Source organism: Rattus norvegicus, chromosome 3, assembly GCF_036323735.1.
Source record: "Rattus norvegicus strain BN/NHsdMcwi chromosome 3, GRCr8, whole genome shotgun sequence".
In the NCBI taxonomy this organism is placed as follows: domain Eukaryota; kingdom Metazoa; phylum Chordata; class Mammalia; order Rodentia; family Muridae; genus Rattus; species Rattus norvegicus.
Genome location: NC_086021.1, coordinates 133167360 through 133181019, shown reverse-complemented (window position 1 = coordinate 133181019; position 13660 = coordinate 133167360). Strand labels below are relative to the sequence as shown.

Here is a 13660-nt window from a genome sequence, read left to right as displayed (position 1 = left end):
GGATGGATCTCTGAATTTGAAGCCATCCCAGTCTACAGATAGTCTACAGGATGTCCATGGTTATACAGAGAAACCCTATCTGGAAACCTCACCCTCCCAAATATAAAAATGATAAAATTATAAAATAAAAGTCATAATGTGAATTAAGCCGATCACACTCTATTGTGTAGGGTAAAATGGTGTCCTGGTGAAAGAGTTTGGAGAAAGAAACGTGGTTTGTTTCCTTTTAATAAAACAGAGCATTCTGCTGCATTGTGAAAGCATTCACACTTTACCAATAACGGTGCCTTGGACGAAAGGCGAGGATCAGGTTATGAGCCAAGTATTTACCTGTGAAGCACGAGCCATGCTGTAGGGGCAGAAAGTGAGGAAGCAAACCATCTCCCGGCTGCTGGGCCAGCGAGCAGTCTGTTTTCAGCTCCCATGCTTGTGTCGGCTACACTTGTGCTACTATGTTTCCACTCACAGCCATTGGTTTCTTAGGAAATATGAGAGCTTAGCTCATTGAGAGATGAATACCTTGACTCCCTCTGCTCCGTTTTTTTAAAGTGGGGTGGTTTGGTTTTTATTTGGTTGTGGGCAGGGTCTCACTGGGTAGCCCTGGCTGATCTGGAACTTACTATATAAACCAGGCTAGCCCCAAGAGCGTAACTTTTTTTGGTCCATCGTTTGGAAATTCTATGTAACACTCTTAGCACCTGTAGCTCTTGAATCAGTTGTCTTATGGATTTCCAAACCTTTCTTCCCAACTTGTTTCTGAATTCATGCTGACTGTGTCATTATTATTTAATTATTGATTGTAATTAATTTGTGTGAGTGCATCTGTAGTGCATGTGCCTTTGTGCACGTATGGACTGGCCAGAGGGGTGTGTCAAGTGTCCTGCTTGGCCACTTTCACCATTGGTCCTTTGAGATGGGATCTCTCACTGAATGTAGAACCAGCTTGGTGATTGGCAAGACCCCCTTACCTGTCTGTGCCTGCCACAGTCCTGGGGTCACAGGCACCTGTGCGGCTAGGCTATATCCAGTTTTTTATGTAAATTTGTATTCAGTTCCTCACCCGTGGGCATCAAGAGCTCTCTCACCCCCTCAGCCTCTCACCAGCTCTGTGCTGTGACTTTGACACTGTGGATGCTTAGAACACTAACTTCCTGTTTTGTAACGGTGGTAAATCCTTCAGCCTTCTATGCTGTTGGTAATGGAATGGTTCTAAATATAGAAAATCAATAGTGCTCATAGTATTATAACTTTTCAATACCCTGTCCCGGGAATCTTTTGACTATCTCGCTTTGGAGGACAGAAATGACTGACCCTGAACCTTTGCCATAGGCTATCTCATCCTGTAATATGTGATGCCACTCCATAAATTCATTCATTTATGCCACACAGTTCTGGCTTTTACTTGAAAAAAAAATAGTACCTTTAACCACTGGGCACCCTGCAAAGGCTCAGGGGGCTTGTGAAGCAATCCCAGGATTTGGTTTGGGGGCTGGGCTGTGTCCAGCAGAGCTGTTGTAATGGGACACTGGCAGGGAAGGATTGAAGGTATTGACTCTGGCTGGCTTGTCATTTAAACCTGACAGAATTAGAAGGGTTCCCCTTATCCCTGTATTCTGTTTTTCTATACATTTCTTTCCAAGTCTTTGTTTGCCCAGGATGTTCTACATTCTGAAGTTTGGGACTCGACTTTGTCACACGAGGGACGAAATGACAAGATCCACACAACTAAATTATTTTTTCCCCTAAAGCTTTATTTGTAGGAGTGGGTTGCCGGTGTAGATGTATGTGCACCATGTGCGTGCCTGATTCTTGTGGAAGCCAGAGGAGGGTGTCTGACCCCTCTGGGAATGGAACTACAGATGGTTGTGAGCCAGATTGGTGCTGGGAACTGAGCCCAGGTCCTCTGGAAGGACAGCAAGTGCTCAACTGCTGAGCCATGTCTCCGATCTCAGACAAACTTAGTCCACGTTAGTCTCCTCCTGCGGAAGCTGACTAGGTGAGATGGCTCCGTCTGGACACTGCTGCTGTTTGGTCCTCTCCTTTTCCTTCTCACACTCGATGCTTGGATGTCCATTTCTGTATGGGTATGAATACACACACACACACACACACACACACACACACACACACACACACACACCTGCATGCATGTACACATTGTCTCGCGCCCACCGAAGAGAAGGCAAACATCGTATTACCACAATGCGTGCTGAAATAAATGAAGACCAGAGAGGCCAAGGAAACCTGGCTCTAGACACTCAGGCTTCATGCTGCTGAGTATGAAGTTCGAGGCTGCTGCCAGTCCAGTTCTCTCCTCTGATCCTAACATCGAGTATGCATTGTACGCTGTAGAGAATTCCAGAATTTCTAGAATTATAAGAAAGGAGAAGGACGGGAACAGATTTTACCTGAGTCCCCGCCTGCAAAAGGTAGGAGAGAGGGGTGGAGTACACGCAGGAAGCCTTCGCATCTAGAAGTAGGATGCATCCCAGCTCAGAAATACACGTTAGATGTGCAGTTGTGTTGAAGATTTATTCTTGAGGGACTGTGGTATTTATACTAGAAAGCCTTGGAATGTCTTCTGTTTTATAAAATTGACTGTAAAACATGTGACCTTTAAAAAATAATACTTTTTAATCTTTGAGACTTTCATATTGTGCCGACTGCTACTTCCCTCCAGCTCCTCCCAGGCTTCCCCCAAATGTCTCTGCCCCGACTGCATTAATTGCCTCAACATCCTTTTCAGCTAATAACTACTGAGTCCAATTACTGCTGCCCACGGGGGCATGGATGTGGGACTGGGACTTCCTCCCCCTCAGTCATCAACTGCCAAAGGTTCCTGAGCTAGGGGTGGACAGTCTCACGATCCCTCCCCCCACGCTTCTGGAATTTTGGCTGGCTCGATCTTGTGTGGGTAACCATAGCCACAGTTGTGTTCATGAATGTAACAGCCATGTTATGTCCAGAAGACGGCATTTCACAGCTCTGCTCCCCATTTTCTGGTTCTCACATTCTTCCTACCCCCTCTCTCGTGATGTTCCCCGAGCCTTGGGTCAGGAGTTTAGACGTGAGCACGCAGCACACAGACCTTCTTAGCTGTTGTCGGCAGCTAGCATCAGTGTTTAGTCTCAGAGGACACGCACGCTGAAGAGCTAGCTGCTTTTCGGTCTGTGTTCTGCCTTGCTTTTCAGATATAGGAGTAGCCACACCTTCACGCAGTTCTCCCCAGGAACTGTTAAAGATCGACCTTCTGGATTCTGAATGGAGTCTTTACTCCAAGACACGTGACAAGCTGTCTGTAAACAGTAAACCCAAAGTGACACTGCTTTAATTTTCTAGGGATTTCTGGTATTGACTGTTTCCAAGTGTTTGCTAAAGAAATAGTTACATGTTTTGGACCCTATTTTTTTTCTTTCTTTGACTGATGGTAGAGTTTGAATTCCTGTAATTTTTTGTGAAGGAAGAATGTGGTAATAGTTTGGAGGTCAGCCCTGCCAGAGAGGAGGGGGGGAGATATATCATTTCTGAGAGTGGACATTTAAAACTTCGTGTGTAACAGGTTTTAATATGACCTTTCTTATCCGGGTTGCTAAGGAGTTGGTTTAAACTGGACCTGCATACACCACCCCATGGGCTTCGGCACCTGGGGATTCGAGATGGCACACATTGTCTTTGGCATCTCTGGGTTTTCGTTTCCTGGTGCACTGTTAAGGGAGTCCTGCCATATCAACAGGTTGAATGTTCCACATGTCGAAAACTACCCAACTTGGTCTGGCCCCTATATTTTAGTGTCTTCTGTTTGCTGGGGTTTGCTTTGCTTGATCACTTAGTTTTTTTCTCTCTATCTCATTTACTTATTTCTTATTTTTCAAAGTATGCAATTCTGCGTTTTTGTTTCAGACCCAATGTCTGTGGATCTCGTTATAACGCATACTGTTGTCCCGGATGGAAAACCTTACCTGGTGGAAATCAGTGTATTGTTCGTAAGTAACTAGATAACCTGTCACTCAAACGTTATCGTGGCCCTCTTTGCATGCTGATACTCGCTACTGAAATCTACGAGTGTGTTTATAGCTCAGCCTTCTGGAGATAAGAATTTCCTATTTTTTCTGAATCCCATTTGGGAAACACAATAACTTTCCAGAGCACTGCCCTTCTTTAATCAGGGATTTCCTTTAGAACATTTCTGAATCTACGGAATGGAGCCATGGGGACTCTTTGATTACAGTTGTGAGCTGTTTGCACATGCTGCTCCTGGCTGCATAGTCTAGTGTAATCACGCTAATGGGATTTTGAATAAGATTGTCTCATTGCTGACTTCCTCATTGTAATTTCTCCCTGTTTGGCTGTAATATGCCTGGGCCTCTCCAAACCATGTACATTAAATCTGAGGGAAAAGCAGGTCTAACTCTTAGACAAAGAGCAAAGCCGGGGGCCTATTTTAATGATCAAAGACACAGGTGGCTGTGGCAGTACACACCACCATCTCAGAACTCCAGGAGCTGAGACAGGAGGATCAAGAGCTTGAGGTCCGCTTGGGCTACTTGGTGTGACCCTGTCTCTCTAAAAACCTAGGCATAGTGTTACACACTTTAGTCCTAGCACTTGGGAGGCAGAGGAGATCGGATCTCTGTAAGTTTGAGGATAGCCTGGTCTACATAGTGAGTTCCAGGCCAGCCAGAGCTATAGAGAGAGATCTTGCTAAATCACATGCATGTGCACACACCAAGAATAAAGAAAATATTTACTAATAGGGTAGGGATGGTGGAATTTGGAATTTTCTAAAGGAGCTTGACAGTAGAATCCTTTCCTCCTAGTTCTTTGGAATTCTCTGGAATATTTTCACCAGGCACCAAAATAAATGTTGCTGTTCTTCTATGGTCTCTCATCTGGGAACAGTTTGTCTGTCTATGAAACCATGTACGGTGTCTCATTGCGCATTCTCCGCTGTTTATTATTTTAGCCTTTTATATCATGTTTGCCTCTTACAGGCTCTTGAGGAGTTTGGGTAAAGGAAGGTACTGAGTCTAACAAGTAGTGAGCAAGTCTTGGTTTGCTGAGAACTACAACTCAGCGGCCATTTAATTTGCTCCTCAGGACACTAGCAGAGCATTTGACTCCGGGTGACACGGGCAATGTGAACGCCTCCCTGATTTGTAGAATCGGCTCTAAGTGGTGGATTTCAAATTCTCCCCTCAGGCTGTCAGCATAATTCAGAGCAGAGTGACAATTACATGTTTACAATAAAATCATCTGCCAAGAATACTGTTATAAGATTTCCCTTATTAAATTATAAATTAATATAAGAACAGAGTTCGTGTGAGATTTTTATTTGTTTGGTTTTCTCTTCGGAGCCTGTCCAGGGATTTTGAGCAATTGGGTCCTGTTAAATGAGAGAAAGGCAGAGAACTACCAATACCAATCAGGGAGTTGCTGATTTCAAACTAGTGTTTCTTTCCTCTGGTAGACTTGCTTTGTAAATGACCACAGGAGGGGCAGTGGGCCCAGGGCCTTCGTCTGAGCGCTGAGTCCCTGTGCCCAGCTGTGTGTGAGGAGCTCTCCACTGACAGACTTCTGATTTGATTTGCAGCCATTTGCCGGCATTCCTGTGGGGACGGATTCTGCTCAAGACCAAACATGTGCACTTGCCCATCTGGTCAGATATCGCCTTCCTGTGGCTCCAGATCCAGTGAGTCGGACATGTCATTAAAGACAATATTATTTTATGTGGTTAGGCCTCATTTTCTTCTAAATTTGCTGTTAGGTTTTTTTTCCTTTGCCTGCAATATACCCCTCAACCCCCACTAGAACATCTGCCTTCTTCACTTTGCCCGGAATTCTTGAAAAGGCATTCCTGGGTCTAGCCTCCCAATCCCTTCTTTACTCTCTGTAAGGAAATTGCCTATGGACTGTAGATTCCAGGAAAAGCATAAAGATTATGACCCTCAATGTCAGAATGTCAGTACAGCCCCATTCATCTCTGTACCTTTAATAGAAGCGCTGGGGAAAAGGGTTCACAGAAATGATCATAGAATGAACTTTTTTGACTCCAGAAAAGTAGCCGTTTTTCTTTGTGCTACCGAAATAGAAAACTGATCTGATGAAAACCTTATTTGAAACTCAAGATGCTTGCCTTTCCACCAGGAAACCAGGAGATTCAGGGACACAGAGACATGACATTAGACGTGCTGTTTATTCTGTCTGGCCATGAAAACATCCACAGTTCATGCTACAGAGCCACTGCCTTCTGGTCTCACTGTTTCCTTTATCTTTAAGTGTGGTAACCAGAGTATTGAAATGGGGGATAGTGGGGGCTGGGAGGCCAGCCCTTTATTAGTTGTTTAAAAGTTAAAGTTCATGTCTGTATAAACAGTCAAACTGTTGCCAAGGCAAAACAAATGTGTACTCCTATTTCCCTTCCCGTTTCTGGGGGGAGAAAATGCACCCCCCTCACTGCTATTCCGTATTGGATGGGATTGTCAGAATCACTGGTAAGGAGCGAGTGTGGTCTTTTTTCTTTGTCTGGTGCAAGGAGAGACTGCAGTGTGTCATGATACCCTGTCTGCTGAGAGGTTTCTCATGGAGTTGGGGCTTTTATGAGCCCAGTGGCTGCCTCCGGTGAATTGTCTGGTACAGCAGATATTCTTAGTGTCCACTCATGTCCCTTGGCATTCGCAGGGGAGCACATGAAGTCACCCTGAAAGCTTGGTCAATGGTTTTCTGTCCAGAGATGGTCCAGAGTAGAGAAGTGGGAAGTGCTGTGGGGTCAGTAGACACAGAAACATCTTTCAACCAGTGACAGTGACAGATGGGCCAGCTCTGGGGCTTCTATGCTCCCAGTTTAGATAGCTCTGAGATTTGTTTTGCACTGTCTCCTAAATTTTTTTTTTTTTTTACCAGAAATCAGCTTCAGCCCATAGTTTGCCTCCTGGAACCACTCCCAAACACACTACCTTTGCTGAAACTGTTCTCTTGGAGTCTGATTCTAGTGGAAGCCATGCAAAGTGGGCCCAATACTAAATAAAGCTGGTTGTAGATCAGGATAGAAATTCCCTTGTGATCTGGGACTCTCACTCCACACACTGAGCTTGGCACACTTGATTTTAGTTTGGTTTTACACATGCTTGAGCTGACTCTACCCATCAAAGGCACTCAAGCTGGAGGAACAGAAAGAGACGATGCCATTTCAGGAAGATGCAGGGCATCTCTGGGTCTACCCTGAAGACCCCAGACTGCTACCAGGAGAGACAGCCTCAGTATTGGAAAGACCGCAGTTATCAAAGCAGGAATAAAACCAATCTCTTAGGGGTTGGGGATTTTAGCTCAGTGGTAGAGCGCTTGCCTAGGAAGCGCAAGGCCCTGGGTTTGGTCCCCAGCTCCGAAAAAAAGAACCAACCCCCCCCCCCAAAAAAAAACCAATCTCTTAGACTGGCCTCTCTTATCTGATGGTTACTTTAAGGGAAGAAAATCACAGCCGAAAGTGTCCAGATAGAAAGTTCATCCAATGATAATGTGAATGCTGGAGACGTTTCTGTAAGGGCAAACCATGAGATGTGGGCAGGATTTTAACAAGGCCGGAGATAATGTCTGTATGGTCCTGGTGTGCTTCAAACTAGCCCTGAGGTTGGAAGAAGTGTATCAGTCAGATCCCAGCCAGACATAAGCTAGAGTTGAGTCTGGGACTTATGGGTGGTGCTTTCTGGAGAGTTGGATGCATCTGTCTGCAGTGCTGGGCTTTGGGTAAAGCCCCAGAGCTGAGTGTAGATCTGAGTAGTGTATGGAAGAGACTTATTTCATCAAGATCTTTGAGGGATATGGAGTCTTAAAAATTATTGGCTCAAACTCTGTTAGAATTAACATTGTCCTAAGAGGTTGAAAAAAATTTACAGTTGGTAATATTAAAAAAAAAATAAGCGTAGCTGAAGATGGCCAGAATCTTTCTGGGCTTTTAAAACTGTGTTTATGGATTAGTTGTGCTGTGTTACAGAAGAGTGTCCATCCTGTAAACGTAGCCAGTGTGTATGGATCACTTGGTAACTCTCCTGATAATGGGATAGCATCCATCAGTGAGATATTCTCATACAAATACCTGTTCTGTTAAAAGGGGCCAGTTCCCAGGGTATCTAACCTTTTGGTGTTGTGGCAGAACTCTGTCATTTATAGCCACCCCGGGGCACTTGCAGCCCACAGGAGGCTGGTTGGGCAGGTCTACTTTCCATCAGTTCAACGCCATCCTAAGAGAGAACTCTAATCACTATGTGATGGGGGATACAGGGTTGTGGATCTCTGACCTCTTAGTGTTCTGATCTGGCGGAGGAAAGGCTGAAAGGGAGCCGCTCTTGCAGGTGGTGTTTGACTTGGATGCCCCATGGAGTCCAGATAGGAAGACATCTCTCTACAAGTTTCAGACTCCAGCCTGCAATTCTCATGGGACCAGGATTCAACTTCCCTTAGATCTAGCATGCCTCTGGCCACTGGATGCTTACGCTCGAGAGCAAAAGGAGGATTAGATAGACAAAGAGTGAGAGCTGGGTTTTTGTTCATTCGTTTTTCTCTCTGGCTTTTAATTCCAGTTCATTTAGTTTCTGAGGCCAGGGTCCTATTGTGTTTATTAAATGAGTCCACAAACCTCCTTATATCTGTATGTACACATACATTTGCAAATGCATTTTAGCTTATAATAATACTAGGATAGCGTTTCAGGGGGCTGGAGAGATGGCACAGAGGTGCAGAGGACCTGAGCTCAGTTTTCAGCATCCATAACGTTAACTCCCAACCGCCTGTAACACCTGCTCCGTGGGCTCTGGTACCCTCTTCTGGCCTCTGTGGTACAGGCAGAACACTCACACGAATAGAAGGAAGGAAGGAAGGAAGGAAGGAAGGAAGGAAGGAAGGAAGGAAGGAAGGAAGGGAGGGAGGAAGGGAGGAAGGGAGGAAGGGAGGGAGGAAGGAAGGGAGGAAGGAAGGAAGGGAGGGAGGGAGTGAGGGAAGGATGAAGGGAGGAAGGGAGGAAGGAAGGAAGGAAGGGAGGAAGGGAGGAAGGAAGGAAGGGAGGGAGGGAGGAAGGGAGGAAGGGAGGAAGGAAGGAAGGAAGAAAGGGAGGAAGGGAGGGAGGGAGGAAGGGAGAAAGGGAGGAAGGGAGGGAGGAAGAGAGAAAGGGAGGAAGGGAGGGAGGGAGGGAGGGAGGGAGAAAGGGAGGAAGGGAGGGAGGGAGGAAGGGAGGAAGGGAGGAAGGGAGGAATGGAGGAAGGAAAACGCTTTAGAGAGCCGGAGACCTGGCTCAGTGGTTGAGGCTCGGTCTGCTCTGCAGAGGACCCAGGTTCTCCTCCATCCCCTCCCTGCCGCTCTCACCAGGTACCTCACAACTGCCTGAAGTCCAGCTCCAGGTGACTTGAAACCTTCTTCTGGGCTCCTAAGGCCCTCACCCAGGCACCCACAGATACACATAAGTACGATTTTAAAAATTACCTTAAACAAAGAAAATTGCTTCGGGCTGTCATAACTAAATCTCATGGAACTTTATTTTATGGCTTTAGAAGCTGGGACTTGTTGATGCCAGGGTTCTGGAAGTTTTCATGTCTGATAAGAGTACATCTTCCTAGTTGTTACCCTGTATATTTTCACATGGCAGCAGAGTGAACAGGTTCCTGGTCCTCTTCGGAAGGGACTGTCTCAGTTTTTTCTCCATTGTCATCATAAAAAATAGCCCAGAGAAAGGGTTTATCTGGCCCCCAGTCTCAGGTTAGAGTTCATCCTTGCAGGTGGGTCAGGGTGGCAGGATCTTGAAGCAGGAAGTCGCATCCCATCTCCAGTGAAGAGCAGAGAGCAGTAGTGTAATGCCTGCCTGCGCGCACCTCACTTTCTCCATCTCTATACAGGCCTGAATCCTAAGCAAGGGAATGGTGCCACCCACAGTGGACAGCTACTTACCCTATTATCCTAGTTGGTCAGACATGTGATCTCCAGACATTCCCGAGCAAGCCTTTCTCTGTGGTTGGCTTTCTCCAAATCGGTAGGCTCTTCCACAAAGCAAGATTTTAAAGCCAGTGAACTCAAACTTATCAGTCTACCCTTGGCTTTCATGCTTTTGGCATCCAGTCCCAGAATACATAGCGTACTCTTTGATCACAGAGATTTTTCTCTAACTTGCCTCTAAATGTTTATAGCTTTACATCGACATCTGTGGTTTCTATGGAGGTGCATTTTGTGTTAAGTGTGAGGTTGGAGGTCGCATCAATTTTTACCTCTGGGTGTCCCGTTGCTTCAGAAGAAACTAAAATTCTGGACACCACACTCCAGTCTCAGCCTACCCTGTGCTGGGTGTTTGTAGAGACAAGCCATGTCAGGCTTACTCCCACTTTTAAAGGAATACTTTCCCCTTAAACTCTAAGACCCATGAATGAAAGCAATTATGGGAACCTCTGTTCTGTTGATAACCCCAAGGCCCACTGGGCAATGTGACCACTGGACTCACAATGAATATACAACCATGTGCCAGAAAAGTGAGTGGGCTCAGAGAAAAGTGACTTGTGCCATAGCTACTCTGAAAGGCTTGATGCTGGAAAACACATTCTAGGGATCTGTAGGGTTTACACTGACAGGAAGGGGTACCTAAAGGCTGTCCAGACTCATTCCTTAAGCTTGCTGAATTGGTTTTCTCTCTGCTCAGACTTTATGGAAACACCTATCACAGATGCCACTGAACCTGTCCTTTTCTGAACCTTTTCCATCTCAGGTGACTTTTATTTGGAGATGCCCTGGTCCTGTTTTAAGCTATGTGAGTCTGTAGACACCCACAGATGTTTGTCCATCCAAATGAAAACGGTTCTTGTCCTGCAGTGACTCAGGCCACCTCTGTGGATTGTTGTCTCAGGTGTAGAGTCTAGAGGTTGGTCTGTCTGTTTCATTTGCCTGCTTGGGCTTTTCCCAGTGCTGAAATTAAAACACACATTCAGTTGCTTACTTGAAATTTGCCCTAGTGCTCTCTCCGGGGGCTGAGTCTGTCTAGAGGGTGACGGCTGAGATGTTGAGATCCAAATATTGGCCCTGCATCTTTCCCGTCCTGTGCCTCAAGCATGCCATTCCTTTCTAGTTAGTCATTTTAATGAGTTTGTACTGCGCTTTCTAAAGACAGGCCTTTGAGCTCTTCCCGTGACCTTCTCAATGGAAGATTTTCAGTGTGTGCTTGTTGAGTGATCGAAAGGACCGATTCGGAAATGAATGCAAAACTTATTTGGGACCTTTTGTGGCCGCAGGTAAATAAATGTTGGCTGTGCCTGTTACTTCTAGGATGTGGGTGCTGGTGTGACGTGATCTGAGGCTCCCTGGCCATCTTTAATGGGGCTTTTTCATGAGGGGTCTGACTACCCAGGACAGCTTCAACTTTCACAATGACTGCTTAGACTCTCCTAGTATTGTTTCTGGTAAAAAGTCTCAAAACAGATTGAATTTAGACATGTGCCTTGACATGGGTATTTTAGCATATCGGATTGATGGATACTGCATCCTGTGAGTGTGAGTAGAACTCTGATTTTCAGGGTGTTTTTTTCTTTCATTAGATAAACTCTTGTCTGCTAATTACAAAGCATCTGGACCCCTGTTTAAGTTAGAGAGCAAACTTAGACGGGGTACCAGTGGCAGGATTCAGTGCAAAGAAAAGCCTGTCTGTGAATCTGGTACCTCCAGATGATTTCCAGTTTGGGTGGCAAAGGCCAGGCCTTGTCACAGAGATACTGGGTTTGCACCCACCATCTAAAACAACTTCCCAGATGAGGTCTCAGTCTACAGATCATTGGAATGTACTCTGTAGCCCAGGCTGGCCCTGAATTCATGCCAACCCCCCACACTCTAGCCTCAGCCTACCTTGTGCTGGGTGTTTATAGAGACAAGCCATGTCAGGCTCACTCCCACTTTTAAAGGAATGCTTTCCCCTAAATTCTAAGATCCATGCATGCAAGCAATGACGGGGACCTCCACTCTGCCGATGACCCCAAGGCCCACTGGGCAGTGTGACCACTGGACCCACAGTGACTTTTGGCCTTCCAAGTCTTACAGGGTAGTTTTGGTTTTTGAAGGTAAAAGAGTATTTTTAACCTGGAGAAGTTTCAACTGGAAAGAGGTGGTTTAAGGAAATGAAAGTCATATCAAGGGAGGCTTTTGATCTGTCAGTCTTCAATGTACACACAGTTGTTCTTTGCCCTGACTTTCAATTTGAACATGTAACTGGAAAGCCACTGTGCAAGTCGCTGGCCACGCTTTCCTCTGTGTGTGTGTGTGTGTGTGTGTGTGTGTGTGTGTGTGTGTGTGTGTGTGTGTGTGTGTTTGAAATCGAGAAGTAGCTAAGTGGCTTTGTTGCTCATGTGGGAATGGAAATCAGGTCTTGGCACGAGTCGCTTTAATTGAAATCAGTTTTTGCACTGAGTTTGCTCTAGGGATGACGTCATTTCCTGCCCTTTTCCAGTCCTCGCTGTTTTTCTAAGATAGGATGGAACTAAGCATAGCACCAAATTTTAAAGCAATTGTACACCATTTCCTGACCCACTTAGAATAGTATCCAGTCTTAAGCACATTTTTTCCCCTTTGTATACTTGTAGATTGCTCTAGAGTTAAAAAGCACTTGGCTGAGAGGCTTTAGTGGAGCCTCAAGCAACAGTTTGCATAGTTTGCCTGATGTCTGTAGTGGGGGTGGGGGGTGGCGGTGGGGAGCTATTAACTCTTGTAGATGGAGGGAAAAAGATAAAAACATTTGAATAATTATTCACTTAGACCTGTATAAGTACCTGGGATCCATGGGACAGCTTCTTAGCCTGGGCTACTCTTCCAGTGTAGCTCTTGTTGCCATTGCTAGGCAGCGTGAGCTAAGCAAATGCGATTAATCTTGCTGTTCTGGGCACCCTGAGGGGTGTAATTAAGTGTCATGACCTTCACTGTCAAGGAAGATGAGTCAGGGAAAGGAGAAACAAGAAAAGTACCCAAGTGTGTGTGTGTGTGTGTGTGAGGGGTTCCACAAAGGGACACCTCAGAAACCTAGCAGTTTTCATGACACATAGTAGGCATTCAGATGCGTTTGTTGAGGGACCAAATAATCTGCTTACAAGTCAGGTGACTGTTCCAGGAGCCCAGCTGGGTATTTAGGGCCCTACTGAAGAGGCTTTGAGTGCTGAGGTGCAGGAATCTTTTGGCTCAGGAGAAATGGAACCTTTAATGATATTCCAGGAAGAGAGCAAGACTCTTGGAAAGGGAGATCACTTTCAACTAGAATTCTCTTCGTGTCTAAGAGGGTGCAGTAAGAACAGGAGTTTGATTTTCCTTTCCAGCTGTCAGGCTAGGTTGACCTCCGAATAGTTGTAGCTCTTTAGACAAACGGCCTTTCCCCTCGTAGCCAAGCAGTCATTTCTCAGCACTGCAGTGAGGGCCGCTCACAGATGAGGTTGGCTGTGGGGAGGACTCTGCTGTACCCAGGGTGGGGGCAAGGTTTGGCCTGGGCATTTCATGAGTGGAGCCCTTAGTCTCAGCTTCTGCCAAGATGGACAGACCTCGGTTCCCAGCCGCCATTTCCATTGGGAGTTGTCTCCCACACGTAGGGCACACCAGAAAAAGCCAAAACTCTCATATCAAGAAGCATGAACAGGACTCATGATTCCTCTAGCCAAACCTTTGG

The 13660-nt window shown here is 45.9% G+C and overlaps 1 protein-coding gene across 3 annotated transcripts in view; it reads left to right on the top strand.

Annotated features, from left to right (window-relative positions):
• The window catches only part of Fbn1 (fibrillin 1), a 196585-nt gene that overhangs the window by 23258 nt on the left and 159667 nt on the right, over positions 1 to 13660 (top strand). For all 3 annotated transcript variants that reach the window (XM_006234935.3, XM_008762203.3, NM_031825.2), the window contains 2 exons: positions 3901 to 3983; positions 5591 to 5689. In XM_006234935.3, coding sequence (XP_006234997.1) covers positions 3901 to 3983; positions 5591 to 5689 — 182 coding nt within the window. The remainder of the gene's footprint in view (positions 1 to 3900; positions 3984 to 5590; positions 5690 to 13660) is intronic.